We start from the raw sequence: 15952 nt of genomic DNA on the forward strand, positions 1-15952 counted from the left end.
ACCACTTTGAAACCATTTAGATTTGTTTTTGAAAGTTTGAACATTGAGGGAGAAATGCCTGGACTTGGTGTCCTTATCTGAGGTGCTGTTTTTGTCTTCAGTCAGGTGATCTGGTGATGTCATGTCTTACATTTCTTTTTTTAGGGATGCTATTGTTTTAGAACTTAGTTAAAATCTTTAAGCAGACCAAATAGCAAACTCTTCTATGATGTTAGAACACTTGCATTTACCTGTTGTTTTGATTTTTGGTTGTAAGCTAGGTGGTTTCATTCTAAGTGAAAATTACAATCTTTTTCTCAATAAATGCTAACTTAAAGAATAGTTATGATTAACTCTGGCAAATTTGCCAAATGCTGATGCTGCTTTACACATTTAGGGAAACTTTAGTTAATATCTCAATTAGGGATAGTAACTAAAGAGTCTGTTGAGATTCAGAAACTTAAATTCTAGTTTTCTTTTTTAATGCACACTAAAGAATTATTCTAGGTATTTTATTTTTGGCTATTGTTCCCTTTATATCACATTCTTTAAAAATGAGTGTTTTTAGGAGATTATACTCACTGGCAGCTCGATACATGAATAGTCTATTGAATTAAAGAAAGATGGATATCACATTGGGGACTAGCAGTATAAACTTACACTTATGAAGCTTGTTTAGTATAATTGGAATTTAAAGCAATTTCAAAACTTTTTTTTAGCACAGAAGACAACTTGTTATTGTCTGTGATAGAAGTTAAAGTTTAGAGATCACAGAGGAAACAGCTGGATCACACAGGAACAATCTTTTATATTCAGTTTACATACTGATTATATAAAATTTATAACAAAAGTATGTTCAGTAGGGAATGATAACTGAAGTTTTTACAAGGCATGAGGGATTCTGCTGTGGTTTCAAGGAACTATTTGTTGAGTGTTTGGTCACATTCTGTCAGCTGTTGTGACTGGTACTTTTGTTTAGAAGTCATGTTTGAGAAGGATGTTCCCTTCTAGTGTATATACATATATATTTCCTTATATAATATAAAGCAGATGAGTATTAGCAAAAATTTAGTTCTACTTTCAAGCTTAAACTACTGTTAGACCACACAAAAATTTATTTAAGAATTTTATTGTAAAGCTCCTTTACAACTTTTAGAGATGGAGAGTCTATTATGATTTTTTAATGCAATCCAATAGCATGACTTACAATGCCAGTCTTCTACATATGTTCACAACCTTTAATGTGTCTTCTTTCATATTTCCATTGGTTTGCAGAATCAGGCTATCTAGTTATTAATGGTTTACTTAACAGATGACCACAATGTTATCTGAGATGGTTTGTGACTTTAGAGTAATCTTCCTTTAAGCCCTTTCTACCAACTAAACATCTGGTCTAAGGTTCTTTCCTTGGGGATTACCTTCTAAGGTGTAGTCACACCAGCAATTGAAACAGATTTCAATGTAAATAAAGAATTTATACTAACACGACTCATAAGTGTATTTTAGAGAGCAACTCTGCTTTTTATGTCCACTAGAAATCTGGTGTTTTTGGTGTGGTCTGTTAACATACATCATGCTTGTTTTCATACTTTCTACCATGCTTTTTGGTACAAGATAGTTTGCTGTTTCTAGTTCTTAAAAAAAAACAAAACAAAAAACAAACAAACAAAAAAAAAAAAAAACAAGCAAACCTATTTCAACAATACCCACTGATTACCTGAAGTCAAATTTCCTTTCACCATCTGTAACTTAAGTGAATAAATCATACATTACCTGTTCTTATTGGTGGAAAATGTTGAAATCTAATTGTTAAGAAAGGTCCCAAGGTGATTCTGTGTGTAGTGATTCCCCTTATCATCATCTTGGTATGTTCTAAAGCTTGGGGAGGGGGAGATATATTATTCACAGTAACAAGTCTTACCAGAGAATTTATCGTTTGTTTCCTTGCTAGTTCCCCACCCCACAATGTTTAAACTAGTAATTAAACCTATATTTTGTGATTGCTTTCTGGTCTGTGCTTTCAGTTTTTTCTCTTTCCTCTGAATTTCATTCATGAAGATATTCTTAGATAGTGTATTAGACATTCAATGATTCTGCCAAAGGCCCAACTAATCATATTGGCTATATGATGAAGACAGATTAAAAAAAATAAACAATTTTAAAATAGTATGGTGATATACACTCTTTCTGAAGCTCAAAGACACAATCATGATTCTTATATCACAAAATGCTTAGATTAAGTTATAATTCCAAATCATGACTTTTAATTGTGGCATCTCAGGGCACTGGTACATAGTCTAGAATTATCTAAACCAATTTTTAACATCATGGTAGCAATGTGAATGCATTACCCTATTTTTAGAATATATGAAATGGTAGAAGTACACTTGAATTCACTGCAGTACTATATAAAGTATTAATTACAAATGTAGAAACTACAAGTTGTGAATTTTCAGTATAATTCTTTTAATGTAATATTTTATAAATTTAAACCTGTGCTTAAAATGCTCCACTGTTTAGGATTAATGGCAATGAGATGGAAAAGTATTTGAACAGATCTAAAATTCCTAGCCCACCCAATAAATAAGTGGTCAGTAACCTTACGGGTACTTAAAACTATACTGGTGGCTTTTCCATTGCTGCATACACTTCCTAGTTCACAGACATCTATTTGTATGCTTGCTACTCAGTTACATCAATACATAAGTCTTAGGCCCCAAACTAAAGACTAACTGTAAAACTGAGCAGTTTTTATTTTTCTTTTTCTTTACAATTATGGGTAAGGCAGCTTGGTAGTATTCAGAAAGATCACAGTGATGTTTTCCAAAGGATGTGTAGTCTTCAGTGGAAGTCACTATCAAACCAGCAAGACAGCATTTATGCACCCATCATTTTCAGGATTGTTAGTAACTTGGGCATACTTTCCTAAGAAAAACAAAATCCAAAGGAGAGAGTGTTAATAAAAATAATTTTAAAGAATAAAACTTTTGTCTAAAATATTTCTATCAAATTTAATAAGAAATGAGTGCAAAACAAGCTAATTCAAGATCAAATTGTAATCTGATAAATTTATCAGTGTTCACAAAAAAGCAGCCAGCTCCATTTTATTAATACATTGAAGTGTCTGTTTTCCCACGATAACTTATTTTGCTTTAATTTCTTTTAACAACCTATTTTAAACAATATCTTCATTATCAAACAACACCCAAGTTTAAGTACAATCTGGACAATAAAAGCAGAAACTAAATCAATGAGGAAAGACCTCATCTCCAACCCCCTGACATACTTGGCTCTTCTACATTGGAAAGGAAGCTGTACACTTAAGCCTTAGAAAGGTGTTTGTGGCAGGACTACAGGAAAGGGAAAGCACCACACCTGAACTTGTACTTACCCCAGATAACCTTGCCTCCTTGTGTCACCAGGCCCAATTCACTCACATTCACTTCAATAACTGTGCCTTTGGTGATTACACCCAGAGTTGTATATAATGGGGATGATGGGTTCTTTTTCACACCAAGTATTGGCAGGCAAAAAGTAGCTTTCAGCTCAGGATGTGTGACATGGGCTTTTTTGAAGCGTAGGCCCTAGTAAGTCAAACACAAGAATGAGTCCAAACGGTGAGCAGAGTCTAAAATCATCTTTTCTAACCATCTAAACTAGGGGATGAATAAGGTAAAACATCAGATAAAATAATGTTTCTACAGACTAAAAATTTCACAATGGATAGGAAGTGGTAGGAAGAAATACACTCAATCCAAAAGGGTTTTCCATGTAAAAACATCCTGTCAATACTTGTATTTTCTTTTTCTATTCATTACACTTACTGAAGGTTTACTATATGCTAGAGCTCACAAGTGGCTCATTTATACATGACAACCTTATATGAGCCTTCCATCTCCACAATGAATGAAAAAAACCAAGGGTCTGCAGTCTGCAGGTTTGAGTCTTGTTTCTAAATTAAATCACATGTGGTAAATGGAATCAAATCTACAAGTCCAAATACTTCTTTATGTAGATGGAAGTATGATTCAAATATTTAGCCACCTTTAAAGATGGGGAAGAAAATGGGACTGGAGGGTGTTCACTGTCTTTATGTAGATGGAGATACGATTCAAAGACAAGAGAATATTCTGAGAGGTCCTTGTTAGATGTCACAAAGTCATCCAAATAGGATCCCATCAGTAAAGTACTCTAAATGTCAGAACACATGTTGTTGCTTTATTTTCACCTGTGTGGGGATGGATGGGAGAAAATATTGTTAAATAAGTTCTTAGTAGTGGACTAATTATGAGAACTTTACCTCCCTGGGGAATAAAGATTGCCACAAAATGCAGTCCAAAGATTATGAATACAAAATCAAACTCAGGAATTGTGATATAATCCAAGGGTGAACAAATGTTCTGGGCTTTGCAGGCCAGGCAGGTAGCCTCTGGTGCAGTAAGTGAATTTGGTACACCAGTGGAGTGAAAGAGCATACATTACAAATTATTCAGATTGAGCATTAGAGTCAACACCACCACTTCTGTTTCTAAGCAAGCTAGACTTAACGGTGGTATATTAAATCTCTGAAAGGGTTCTCAAAAAAACAAACTCAGTTCCATATCTTTCAAAGCAGGAGGGGAAATTCTGGGCAAGGGCTTAGTCTGTAGAGATATTATCATATTGTTATCAATAGAAACAAGCTACTTTTATAGTTCCTAATAAAAACAAATAGAATGTACAAAAGTAAAAAAAAAGACACTTGCTTCACTAAACCTCAGCTAAATCCAATGCTTGATTTGGTCTTTTGACTAAGACCAAATGTAAGCAAACACACTCAAATTGTCTACTGGGTTTGGGTTGCTATCAAAGGCCCATGCTTGAGGTCTAGCACGACAGGTATTTAGCATCTTCTTACTTGTTGAATTAGAAAAATATGACTAAAAAATGAAGAGCCTAATGTATTATGTTTAAGTACAAGAATTCACTGCCAAGGTGTTAAGAAAATTCATTTCAAATCAATTAAGAATCTGAAGCTAAGATTCAGCCTCAGTTCATGGAAAAATGCTAAGTAATTTCCACTAATGACTTAACAAAAGTAGCACAAAATGCTGTCCAAGCTGTTTTCACATTAATTTTAGCAATTTTAGGAAAGTGTACTATGCTTCATCCAAGAATATTTAACAAGAGGCTAACAATAAGTCATCACACTCTTTTCTTACCATTGGCCTAATGAACCTTTCATATTTAGGTGGTTTTCTTGTAAAGCCATCACCAACAAAGCAGACTTTAGTAACCATCCTCTTCCATGCCTTCTTTTTTCTTTTTCCTGTTCGAATAACTTTCAATACTTCTGTTTCTCCTTGGGCACGGACTTTGGGTAGAGGGACTTCCCATTTTCCCTTAAAGTGAAGGTTTATAATGTAAGAAAATGATAGTAAGAATAAGTCAGGTGTTTTCTGTTAGAGTAGAGGATTCACTTCTTAATCATTCAAAAGGCTTCAGTTGTTTAATTGTTTTGGTGAAGTCTCTGCTGTCTCTTCACAAGCCATAATTAAGCAAAACCAGTGAAGTTCATATATCCTAGGTACATTAAATAAATGGTTTTGTTAAGCTAAAATCTCTTCATAACCTTGTCATGGACCCAAAATACATCCTTTAAGGCAATGACTTATACACACTGTATATCCTTGTTACTAGTTACAAGCACAATGTTAGAGGACACAGTCCATTCACTTAATTTCTTTGTATTTTTCCCTAAAATGGACTTTGAGACTGCTAGTAAAATCATCAGATGTTTTGTACTGCTCCAGAATACAGAAACACAAAACCTCTAAGGCAATGCAAAGAGTGTGGTGATTGTTTATGATCTAACAAATAAAGCTTGCCTAAAGATCAGAGTGCAAAGCTAGCCACACTAGTTAGTCATAGAGGCCAGGCTGTGATGGTACATACCCTTAATTCCAGAATTTGGGAGACAGAGGCAGAGGACTCTTAGTTCAAGTCCACTCTGAGCTACATGAGATTGAATCTTGTCTAAAAGAGAGAGCTCACACAAAGGTGATCTTAGACCTGGGATCCCACGCTTTTAATCCCAGCATTAGGGAGGTGGAGACAGAGAGAAGAATACAAGGCAGGAGGAAACGAGAGAGATGCAATCTGAGGAACAGTGTAGTCTAAGCAGTCTGAGGACAAGACTGCCCCTGTGGTCTGGGCATTGGCAGAGATGTAAGAACTCTCTAGTGGCCAGCTGCTTTGCTTCTCTGATCTTCAGCATTAACCCCAATATCTGACTCTGAGTTTTTATTATAAAGAACAATTAGAATAGACATGGGTTCAGGGAGCAACTTCAGCATTTCCGAATGACCTGACAGCCAAAAATGATTTACAGTCCCTTAAACTGCAGTCTGTTATCTGCAGCTGAGCTAATTCAATATATTCTTTGAGTAGATAACCACTGGTATCATCAGTACTAGCCATACCAATTCGGGATATTTACAAATTGAAGAAAAGATTTTAATACTGTGTATTTTTCTACTGGATTTCTTAAATCAACCTATTCATAGGTACTTAAAAAATAGTAAATAGTAAAAAAAATGCTGAAAGAACTGTTGAACTTTAAGTTAAATCCACTAGAACCAATTTTGGCACTACAAGGCAAGGAAAAACAAGAAAGTTGTGTTTTTCTCCATAGTAGTACAGCATCAGAGATTTTCAAAAATGTAGGAACTCATTAATTACTGAATTTTTAAGGTTCACTGTTTGCTCACTTTGCTATTAATTAAATTTTAAATGAAAGATGCATGATATTCTAATGTAGATGAAATTGGTTTCAAATGCGCTAGTTAGCCAAGGATGACCTTGAACTTCTGAACCTCCTGTCTCTGCTGGGATTACAGACATGCTAGCCAAACACTATCAACTGAGCTATATCCACAGCTCCCTCTGATAACTTTTTGTTATAACTTAAATTCTAAAATCTTTTCAACTGGGATATACCAACCTTGGTTATAAGACAGCAAGTTTCTATCAAACTAAATTTACAAAACGTGGATGAGAGAATGCTTAGCAGTTAAAAGCCCTTGCTGCTTTTCAGAGAACCTGGGTTTAGTTCCCAGCACCCACACAGCAGCTCATAACAGTCAATAATTCCAGTTCCAAGGGATCTGACATCCTCTTCTGGCTTCTGTTGGCACCAAGTGGTGTCAAAAATAAGCAATATCCAAATAATAGAATTAATAGTTGCCCTGAATGTTTCAAATTAAACTGGAGATAAATCTAGAACCTCAAATATTTCTCTCAAGCAGAAAAAGGTTTATTACTTACCGCCTTCTCTTTTCGTTTCTGCTTAATCATGTTGGAGAGTACTTTTGCTCTAGACTGTCCCTCTCTGTCCAGCAGATAGGCGGGTACTGCTCCTTGTGGGGTCTTCTCATCATCCTTTTGTTTGGTGTTTCTCTTTTCATGCATCTTAATACTATCAGAAAGGAAAGAGAATCAGAACATGTTTGGTAACTATTACCCAATAGGTGTTACTTGACTGTGAGAGTTAGCAGGACTACTTACGTCTTTTTCATTTGTATTTTCTCAGCATGGCGCTGTTTATGGTAGAGCTTAGCCTTCAGGCCAATCATTTTTTTGGCCTTCTTTGAACGTTCATGGGCTTCCCGGCTTTCTTTCTTTCTCTTTTTCTCATGGTAATCCAAACGATACCCATAGCGTTTGCGGTGTAATTCAATATATTCATTTTGTGGCTGTAATGATTCAAGAAATGTTGCTTTATTTTTGTACGTCCTGACAGGATTATTTTGAGATTTTACAAAGTATATAAATAGATAAGACTCCCATACTATACAAAGCTTTAATGACTCTAGCACTATTACCCATTCATATGATATAAATTAAATATATTTTAACCTTGGACATCATTTGTTTACACCTGCATGAATCCCAGGAAAAGCTACTGTTCAAATGTACTAAAAAGATGAGATAACTATAGGATTTCATTCTTTTTTCTTTGGACAATAAGGTACATTTTCAGTTTTGTTTGTTTGTTTTGTTTTTGGAGACAGGGTTTCTCTGTAGCTTTGGAGTCTGTCCTGGAACTAGCTCTTGTAGACCAGGCTGGCCTCGAACTCACAGAGATCTGCCTGCCTCTGCCTCCCAAGGGCTGGGATTATAGGCGTGTACCACCAAAGCCCAGCCTAACCTTAAATTTCTATGGTTTATGTTTTTCCCAGTAAATCAAATCTACAGAACATACCGCCTTTTGCATCTGGCTTCTTTCAACGGGAATGTATCCTTCTTGGGTGTATATTTTATAATGATGGATAGTGTCCCAGTGTGTGAACATAAACTAATCTGTTCACTGACCAAATGATGGATATTTGGATCCCCCCCCCACACACACACTTTGGTGATTAGAAATAAAGTTGCAACAAATATAGTTGAATTCAGGTATCTGTATAGAAATTGTCTACTGTCGAGTGTATTATTTTGGTCGTTGTCAGTACTGTATGGGATACCTTTGCATCTTACAGAGCTTCAATTTTGAACACACACAAAATAACAATAATAGAAGGCCAAGTCCAGCTCAGAGAATAATGCTAAGTAACAAAACCATTAAGGGTGGTATTTTCTTTCAACTGCCATCACCTAAACTTTTCAGCAACTACAAGAAAGATATAAGACGTTCCATTTTGTAGAGAAACATCCAGTAGAAAGAGAAAAGGCGGGTAGTCTGAGTGGATAGGTTTGGTTCCGCATTTTATTAGACGTTTGGCTTTTTGCAAAGACTACAGGACTACTGAGCAGTGAAATGCTGTGATGCCATCAATGCTTATTATACAGGATTATTATCACAAGCCTCAACTCTATTCTTTTAGGCTGGCACTGACGACACGCTAGCAGGATTAGTGAACTCTGTCTCACGTGCGTTCCCCGTCCCAAAGCTATTATGTATTCTTGCTAAGCACTCGTTCCCGGAGTCTGCATCAAGCTGCACAGCGTCTCAGTTCCGCCTCCCACCGTCCTCCCGCCCGACAGTCCAACCACGCTAATCCCCACGTCCCCAGTCGCCAGCGCCCGACGCAGGCTTCTCACCATGATGACAGCCGCGGAACAGCCGTCCGCGAGCTCCCGGGCGCTACAAGCCTCTTCTGGGTCTCACTGGTCCACGAGCCCACTTCGCGGAAGGCGAAACAGGAAAGGGCAACCCGTTAAGTTGGCCGAGTGAAGCGCAAACGCGCCACACAACCGTTCCGCGTCGGCTCTCCGCTCCTAGGCAGAAGAGCGGAAGTTGCTGACAGGCGAGATTTAGATGATGGACCGCCGGAAGTGCGAAGTGGGCTGGCTGCCTGTGGCGCCTGCAGCCGGGAGGTTTGTAGGTTCCTTCCTTCCTTCTGCAGGAATGAGGGTGGTTTAGGCGGTGGGGCGTTGTAATACGAGACCCTTGCCAGTTTTGGGGTGACGGACTCCCCGCAGGCTTGCTCCCCGCAGCCTGGCGGAGAGAAGTCAGCCGTCGGTGCACAAAGTGCCCTGTGGGCTCCACGCTGAGCAGCGGCGACCGGGTCTTGTACTGTGAGCACTGCTGACCTTTTGACTGCGACTTCTTGACAGTCACAGAAGCCCCAGCCCTTGACCCCTGCTGAATTAGGCACGTTTTTCTTCACCCTTTATCAAGGGCGACTGATGCTTTTGCTTCTCTCCTGTCATAATGTGTGCACAAATAGTTGAAAATTATTATGTAAAAAGTAGAGCTGCTGGGCCAACTGTCAGGAAAGCAATTTTGTTTTTTATGGAGGATCCAGACTTTAATTCCCTTAAGTTCGTGAGCCTCTTCTTAACAATCTGGGAGCTAGGGCTGCACGGACTTGGATGAACTGGCCCTCTAGTGCCGGGAAGGAATTTCCAAGAAAGCACATATAATTGGGGTCAGTTTTAGCTTTTGTTACTTTATTATTTTTTTTAAATGTGTATGGGTGTTTTGTCTACATGTATATCTGTGCACGAGGTGCGTGCCTGGTGCCCTCGGAAGCCAGAAGAAAGTGTTGGATCACACAAAATATAGTTTGGAGTGCTAGTGTGAGTTAGGAATTGAACCTGGGTCCTCTGAAAGGACAGCTTAACTGCTGAACCATGTCTCCAGCCACTAGTTTTACCTTTTACTGTAGTCACAGGAAATTCCTAACTAATGCCTAAAGTTTGGAACTACCAGTATTAGAAGGTATTCACCTCAAGTAGACTTAGTGCTTGGATTCAGGTTTTTCTCTATATAGTATTTGTTTTGTTTGTTTGATGTTTCAAGACAGGGTTTCTCTGTGTAGCCCTGGCTGTTTTTGGAACTGGCTCTGTAAGCCAGGCTGAACTTGAACACACAGAGATCTGCCTGCCTCTGCCTCCTGAGTGCTGGAGTCAAAGGCGTGTGCCAGCAGGCCAGGCTTGTGTCCATAGTAAAATGTGATTTTTAAAAATCTAGAACTAATGCTAATTAGCATTCGCGTGATTTCAGGTGCGGTACATCATGTGATTTATAGCACTGGAGTGTGGTCCCCCTTCCCATTGCCTCCCTTGCCTCCTTATGTGTTTGCTTTAATTTCACGGTTTTAGCGAAGCCTCCCTTGACCTCCTCACCATGACTGCCCATTTCCCTTTGTTGCTTAAATCTTTTCCACAGCATCTATGACATTAGGATGCTGTGTGTTTTATTTATTCCTTTGTAGCCCTTGAGTTAGCTAGAGTCCGTGTGAGTGCAAAACTTGTCTCTGTCCACTGCATTAACTCCAGTACCTAGAAGGTGAGTGCGTGGATTTAATTCTCATGCCATTTCTGTGATGTCATAGGAGAAAGACTGAAGTTTGGAGACTTCTAGTGATGTGTCTAAGATTTCAGAAGACCTGGGACCCCAGCAAGTCTTCTCATTCTAAAACATAGGTTTTTGTTGTTGTTTTTAAATAATTTATTGAAGTAGAGCATTCACACAGAAAATGGATATACTATAGAATTATGTCTCAGTGGGTTTTCAGACACTATTTAATCAGCTACCAGATCAAGAAATTACTTTAATCTGAATCCAGGAATTGCTATTCTTTTTTTCTAGCTGTCAATGCAGGCACCTTCACACATATGGCATACATTCACAGGGACACATATAAATAAAAATGAGTTTTAGGTCTTTTAAAATTAATTGTGCCCAAAATAAGTTTTGTAGTGAAAATAAGATTGATGGCTTGAGATGCTGTATTCAACATAGAGAGGAAAAGCAAAAGTTAATATTAAGGGCTGATGTTAATAAGGAACACTTTGGCCTAATTTGTACATTAGTTTTTTTTGGGGGGGGGGGGGTTTGAGACAGAATTTCTCTGTGGTTTTGGAGGCTATAGTTTCCTAAGAAATGTTAGATATGACACAAATTTGAAATGAAGTGTATTATTTATGAGACATCAACACATAACAATACATATTGTATACAGATAATACATATGGAATACATTCTGGAAACCTCCTTTCTTCAGGGAGGGAAGATAGGAAGCATGTTCTCACATACTTAGTCTAAGACCTAAATTTAAGGTCATTTTAACTTGGTGCTGTCAGATCTCTGTTCTTATATTATGTCTCAGCAACATCTTAAAATTCTGCTTTTGTAGAAGTACATTTTATGATTGTTGTTAGGTGTCCCATGATTTTTTAATGTATTAAACTTTATTGGCATGATTAAATAAATGCATTACATTTATTTGTTAATTCCCAGTGCCAGTCTGAAAATATGCATTTGTGTATAGAGGTCAGGGGATAACTTGTGACAGTTGGTTCTTTCTACCCTGTGTGTCCCAGGAATCAAACTCAGGTTGTCAAGCTTAATGGCAAGTGCCTTTACCTGTTGAGCCATCTTGGTAACTCAAATCATGTGATATCAAAAACATTAATATCACCATTGTTCTTCTCATAGAAAGTCTTAAGTCTTGATAGACTGTCAAGCCCAAATTAGTAGGTGCTAATTTTCCCAGAATTCTAGTTGTCATTTAGAAGCTTGAACTTATGGCAATATATAAATCTTAGTTGCTTTCTTTAAATGAATTATTATGTCAGTTGGTTGTTAAAAGTTTCGAAGTACCTAAGTCTGACTATCCTAGTTTGTCTAAGCAATCCTCCAAGTAAACAGTGTCCAATTAAAAAAAAAAAAAAAAAGAAGGAAAAAAGAAAAGAAAAATAGTGGCAGATTAGCTTTTAACATAATCAGTCAATATTCTTTGATCTCACTGTAAAGAATAAGTGTGTAATTATGGGTTGAGATTTAATGAAGAGGGGCCGGAGGTTAAGAACACTGGCTGCTCTTCCAGAAGTTCTGAATTCAATTTCTGGCATCCACATGGTGGCTCACAACCATCTGTAATGAGAGCTGGTGCCCTCTTATGGCCTACAGACATACATGCAGGCAGAACACTGTATATATAATAATAAATCTTTAAAAAAAATATTTAACATGTCTGTTTTTGATTTGACTGAACAGGGTTTCTCTGTGTCTGGCTATCATTCTTTAGACTAGGCTGGCCTTGAGCTCACAGAGATCCTGGCTCTGCCTTCCTAGTGCTGGGATCAAAGATGTGGGCCACCTGACGATACAATGTAACTTGATCATGCTCTCAACTCCTCCCAGATCCATCTTTCACCCTAATAATCATATTCTTTTGTTTTTTTAAACACAGATAATTAAATATGATAAGTATCCTCATGTAACTTGGTAGTTTCTCATTGACAACAAAAACCTATCTACATATTCTGATTTTTAGTCATAAATATGTGCAGATAAAACCCATAAAGAAATAGCAAAGTGGGTACAGAAGCAGAGGTGCCTTTGCTCTATGCTCTCTAACCCTGAGGAGTCACTCCCAGGTACAGCGTTTGCTTAGTATGCCCAAGGTCCTGGGTTTGACTTCAGCACTGCAGTAAGGCCCCCAAACCCACATTTACCAAGTCTTCACTGGGCTTAAAGTACAACATCAAAGGTGTGACAAGAAGACAGAGTATCTAACATCCTAGGACATGGGGAGACAATGAGAAACCAGTTATGCAGGAGGTCATGCTGCAACTGTCTTCCTGCTGACCCTGCACATAATCTGAGAAGTCACCAAGCCCTTTCACTTTATTTCCTAAGTATATCTTGAATCTATTACAAATGTCAGAGTTCAGGCCTCACCTTCTCTCTAGTGACTAATGTAACAGACACCATCTTCAGTCACTCTAACCCAGTGCTGTCAACAGAGAAAAGTTTACATACTATCCTTGCTCAAGAGCCACAAACAATGATTGTCAGAGAGGCACAATTGGTGTCCGACCATAGATCGATACTGCTCTATATTCTAAAATTCACAGCACAATCACCTGTGTCAAAGAACAAAATGTCAGTAGGTCAAGAAACACATTGCAACTCATTGATTCTCAAATCTATAGTTCTTTATAGTTGTTAAGACCTCTTGAGGGTCAAAATTACTTTCATAATAATATTAAGGCATTAATCATCCTTTTCAACCATTTGCACTGGTTGTGTGGTAGGCAAAAGGGGTCACCTTGGCATGTATCCAGGCACTGGCAGCAAATATATTAGCAGTTGGCCAGAAGTGGTGGTGCACACCTTTAATCCCAGAAGTAGCTGGATCTCTGGGAGTTCAAGGCTAGCTGGTCTACATAGTGAGTTCGAGGACAGCTAGGTCTACAGAGAGGCCCTATCTCATGACAGGCTCCAAAGCTACACAGAGAAACCCCGTGTCAGAAAACCAAATATATATATGTATATGTATATATATATATATGTACATATATGTATATATATACATAGATATTTGTGTGTTATTTTTTATTTTTAAAAATTTAATAATTATACTTCAATTCTATCTTGACATTTCATTTGTCTTTTATGGTTTTATTTTTTCTTTGAGATATGGTCTTACTGTGCAGCCCAGGCGGCCTCAGATTTTGCAGCCCTCCTCTCTACTTCCAAGTGCTGGGTTTACAGGTGTCTTAACAGACTCTCAGCCTTCTGTGTCTTTGTTTGGGAATTAAAGTGTCTGCCTTTTTTTTTTAATTTAAATTTTTAAATTATAAGCTTAAGAACTGTGCATTTCATTTCAAGCAAAGTTTTACTTTTCGAATGATGCATTGAGTTTTTGGTAGCTGAAATTACTTCTGCTTTCTAAAACATACTGTCCTGTTTCTCATATGCCTTACTGACTTGCAATGCAAAAGTTTAATTTTATAATTTTTTTCAGGGATAACATTTTAGAAGGCCACAATGTTTATCAGCTGGAGGATGTTTGCAATGAATCATCAGAGAATATTCAGTGTGCACATTAATGTAAGTGTTTCTTACAAAAATGACTGGACTTTGTTAGCCTGTTTTTTCCCCAGAGTTGTAGTTTAGTTTATCATCCCAAACTGTTTGGTCAGACTACCTTAATTTCATTGGAAACACAATTTTAAAAATTCACTTAGCAATAAAAAGAGAAGCAGATATCCTGAAACCCTGTCTCATGATGTAATAAAATGTCAGTTGTTTTGGAGGTGGCTGGTGTTTTCTGTCTCTCTTAGACTGCTAACTAAGGGTGGGCAGTATTATCTATTTTAAGTATCAGTAAGTTGAAACATCTGTGGAGTGAGTGTCTGTGACATTATGTCAGGGTACAGTATTATTGTTAATTAATAAAGGTAAAGCTCTCTGTTGGAAGCCGGTTTCTGAAGCAGTTTGACATTTGCCTTATGTTTCATGACAGCGCCCTCCCTGTGAGCTTTGTTCTAACATTTGCGCTCTATATACTATTTTGTAAACTCACAATTTCATCATGTATTGCAAATATGAATCTTCAAGTGGAACCATGCCCTCTGTCACTCACCTACTGAGACTGAGCTTCTCTGGGCTGTTTCTCCAGCAGTGACCCAGCAGGGAGCTTTGGGGAACCTGTAACCCAGATGACGCGTGACTTGTCGTTAGGCTGTCAGTTCATTTTGCTAGCTTAAAATTACTCCAGTTCTGAGATAGATAGATAGGTAGGTAGGTAGATAGATAGATAGATAGATAGATAGATAGATAGATAGATAGATAGATAGATACATAGATATCTTGAAACAGGATATAGAGAAACTGTTATATAGTGCATGCTGTCCTCAAGCTCAAGATCTGCCTGCCTCAGCCTCCTGATTTCTGGGGTTACAGGCATATGTCACGGCACCCATCAAGTATATTTTTATGTTCCACTTCTGATGTATAACACTAAAATAAAAGTAATGTCAATTCCTTTTTCTCTCTGCTAGACTATGTGTTACTGTAAAATAAAAGCCATTTTAAAAAGATCGAAGACTCGGGTGCCTCTTAGAAGAAACTACGGCTCCCTACCAGGTACAGATGTTAGATTCCTCTAGTTTTACCTGACATGATTGCTTTCTCCTCTCTCACGTAGTCTTTCACTTTTTCTTAAAGAACCTTGCTCTTTAGGGGTTTCCAACCTATTTTAACTTGTTGGCTGTTTCCTTGAAATTATTAGGGGAGAGTATTTTGGTAGATGTGAAGGGGGGCTGCTCCTGGTGGAGTTGTGCTGATTCTCTGCTGGGCCTTTGATGAGCTGAGCCATGGGAGAGTGATGGGCTTAAGTGGGCTCCCCATTTCTGTCAATAACAGAATAGTCTATTTTGAAGAGTATTGGAAGAAGTTTGGTTACATGTTTATCTGGAGTAGTATAAATTAGAAGCATGGCTTCCTTCCAGATTTGGAATACCTAGTAACTGAACACTCCATTGCTCATGGCCTTCCTGTGTTTGATGTGAGCAAACATACAGTACTGGATGAAAATGGCTTTTTTTTTTTTTTTTTTTTTTTTGCTGCTGCTCTTATTAACATATTTATCATGTACAAATAATGAAGTGAAATAATACAGATTGGCTGTTGATTTACAAGGACTGTGAATGTCATGGGCTGCACTGTTAGTCTGTATGCAGGCTTTTGCAT

The 15952-nt window shown here is 37.7% G+C and overlaps 2 protein-coding genes across 3 annotated transcripts in view; one reads left to right on the plus strand and one right to left on the minus strand.

The window, feature by feature from the left end:
* Positions 1-1092: 1092 nt before the first annotated feature.
* On the minus strand, positions 1093-9176 carry Nsa2 (NSA2 ribosome biogenesis factor). Its single transcript, XM_051183026.1, has 6 exons — positions 9061-9176; positions 7525-7712; positions 7285-7435; positions 5181-5360; positions 3371-3563; positions 1093-2904 (listed from the first exon to the last, which is right to left on the minus strand). Exons 1-6 carry the CDS (start codon positions 9061-9063, stop codon positions 2837-2839), a joined length of 783 nt encoding a protein of 260 aa, XP_051038983.1. The 5' UTR covers positions 9064-9176; the 3' UTR covers positions 1093-2836.
* Positions 9177-14225: 5049 nt separating this feature from the next.
* Positions 14226-15952, plus strand: part of Gfm2 (GTP dependent ribosome recycling factor mitochondrial 2) — a 32753-nt gene continuing 31026 nt past the window's right edge. The window contains exons 1-2 of one of the 2 annotated variants that reach the window (XM_051183020.1): positions 14226-14308; positions 15262-15346. In XM_051183020.1, coding sequence (XP_051038977.1) covers positions 14246-14308; positions 15262-15346 — 148 coding nt within the window. In that variant the 5' untranslated portion in view covers positions 14226-14245. Of the gene's footprint in view, positions 14309-15261; positions 15347-15952 lie in introns of those variants that run through there. The other variant, XM_051183022.1, reaches the window with a different exon arrangement.

This window comes from Phodopus roborovskii, unplaced genomic scaffold (assembly GCF_943737965.1).
Source record: "Phodopus roborovskii unplaced genomic scaffold, PHOROB, whole genome shotgun sequence".
In the NCBI taxonomy this organism is placed as follows: Eukaryota; Metazoa; Chordata; class Mammalia; order Rodentia; family Cricetidae; genus Phodopus; species Phodopus roborovskii.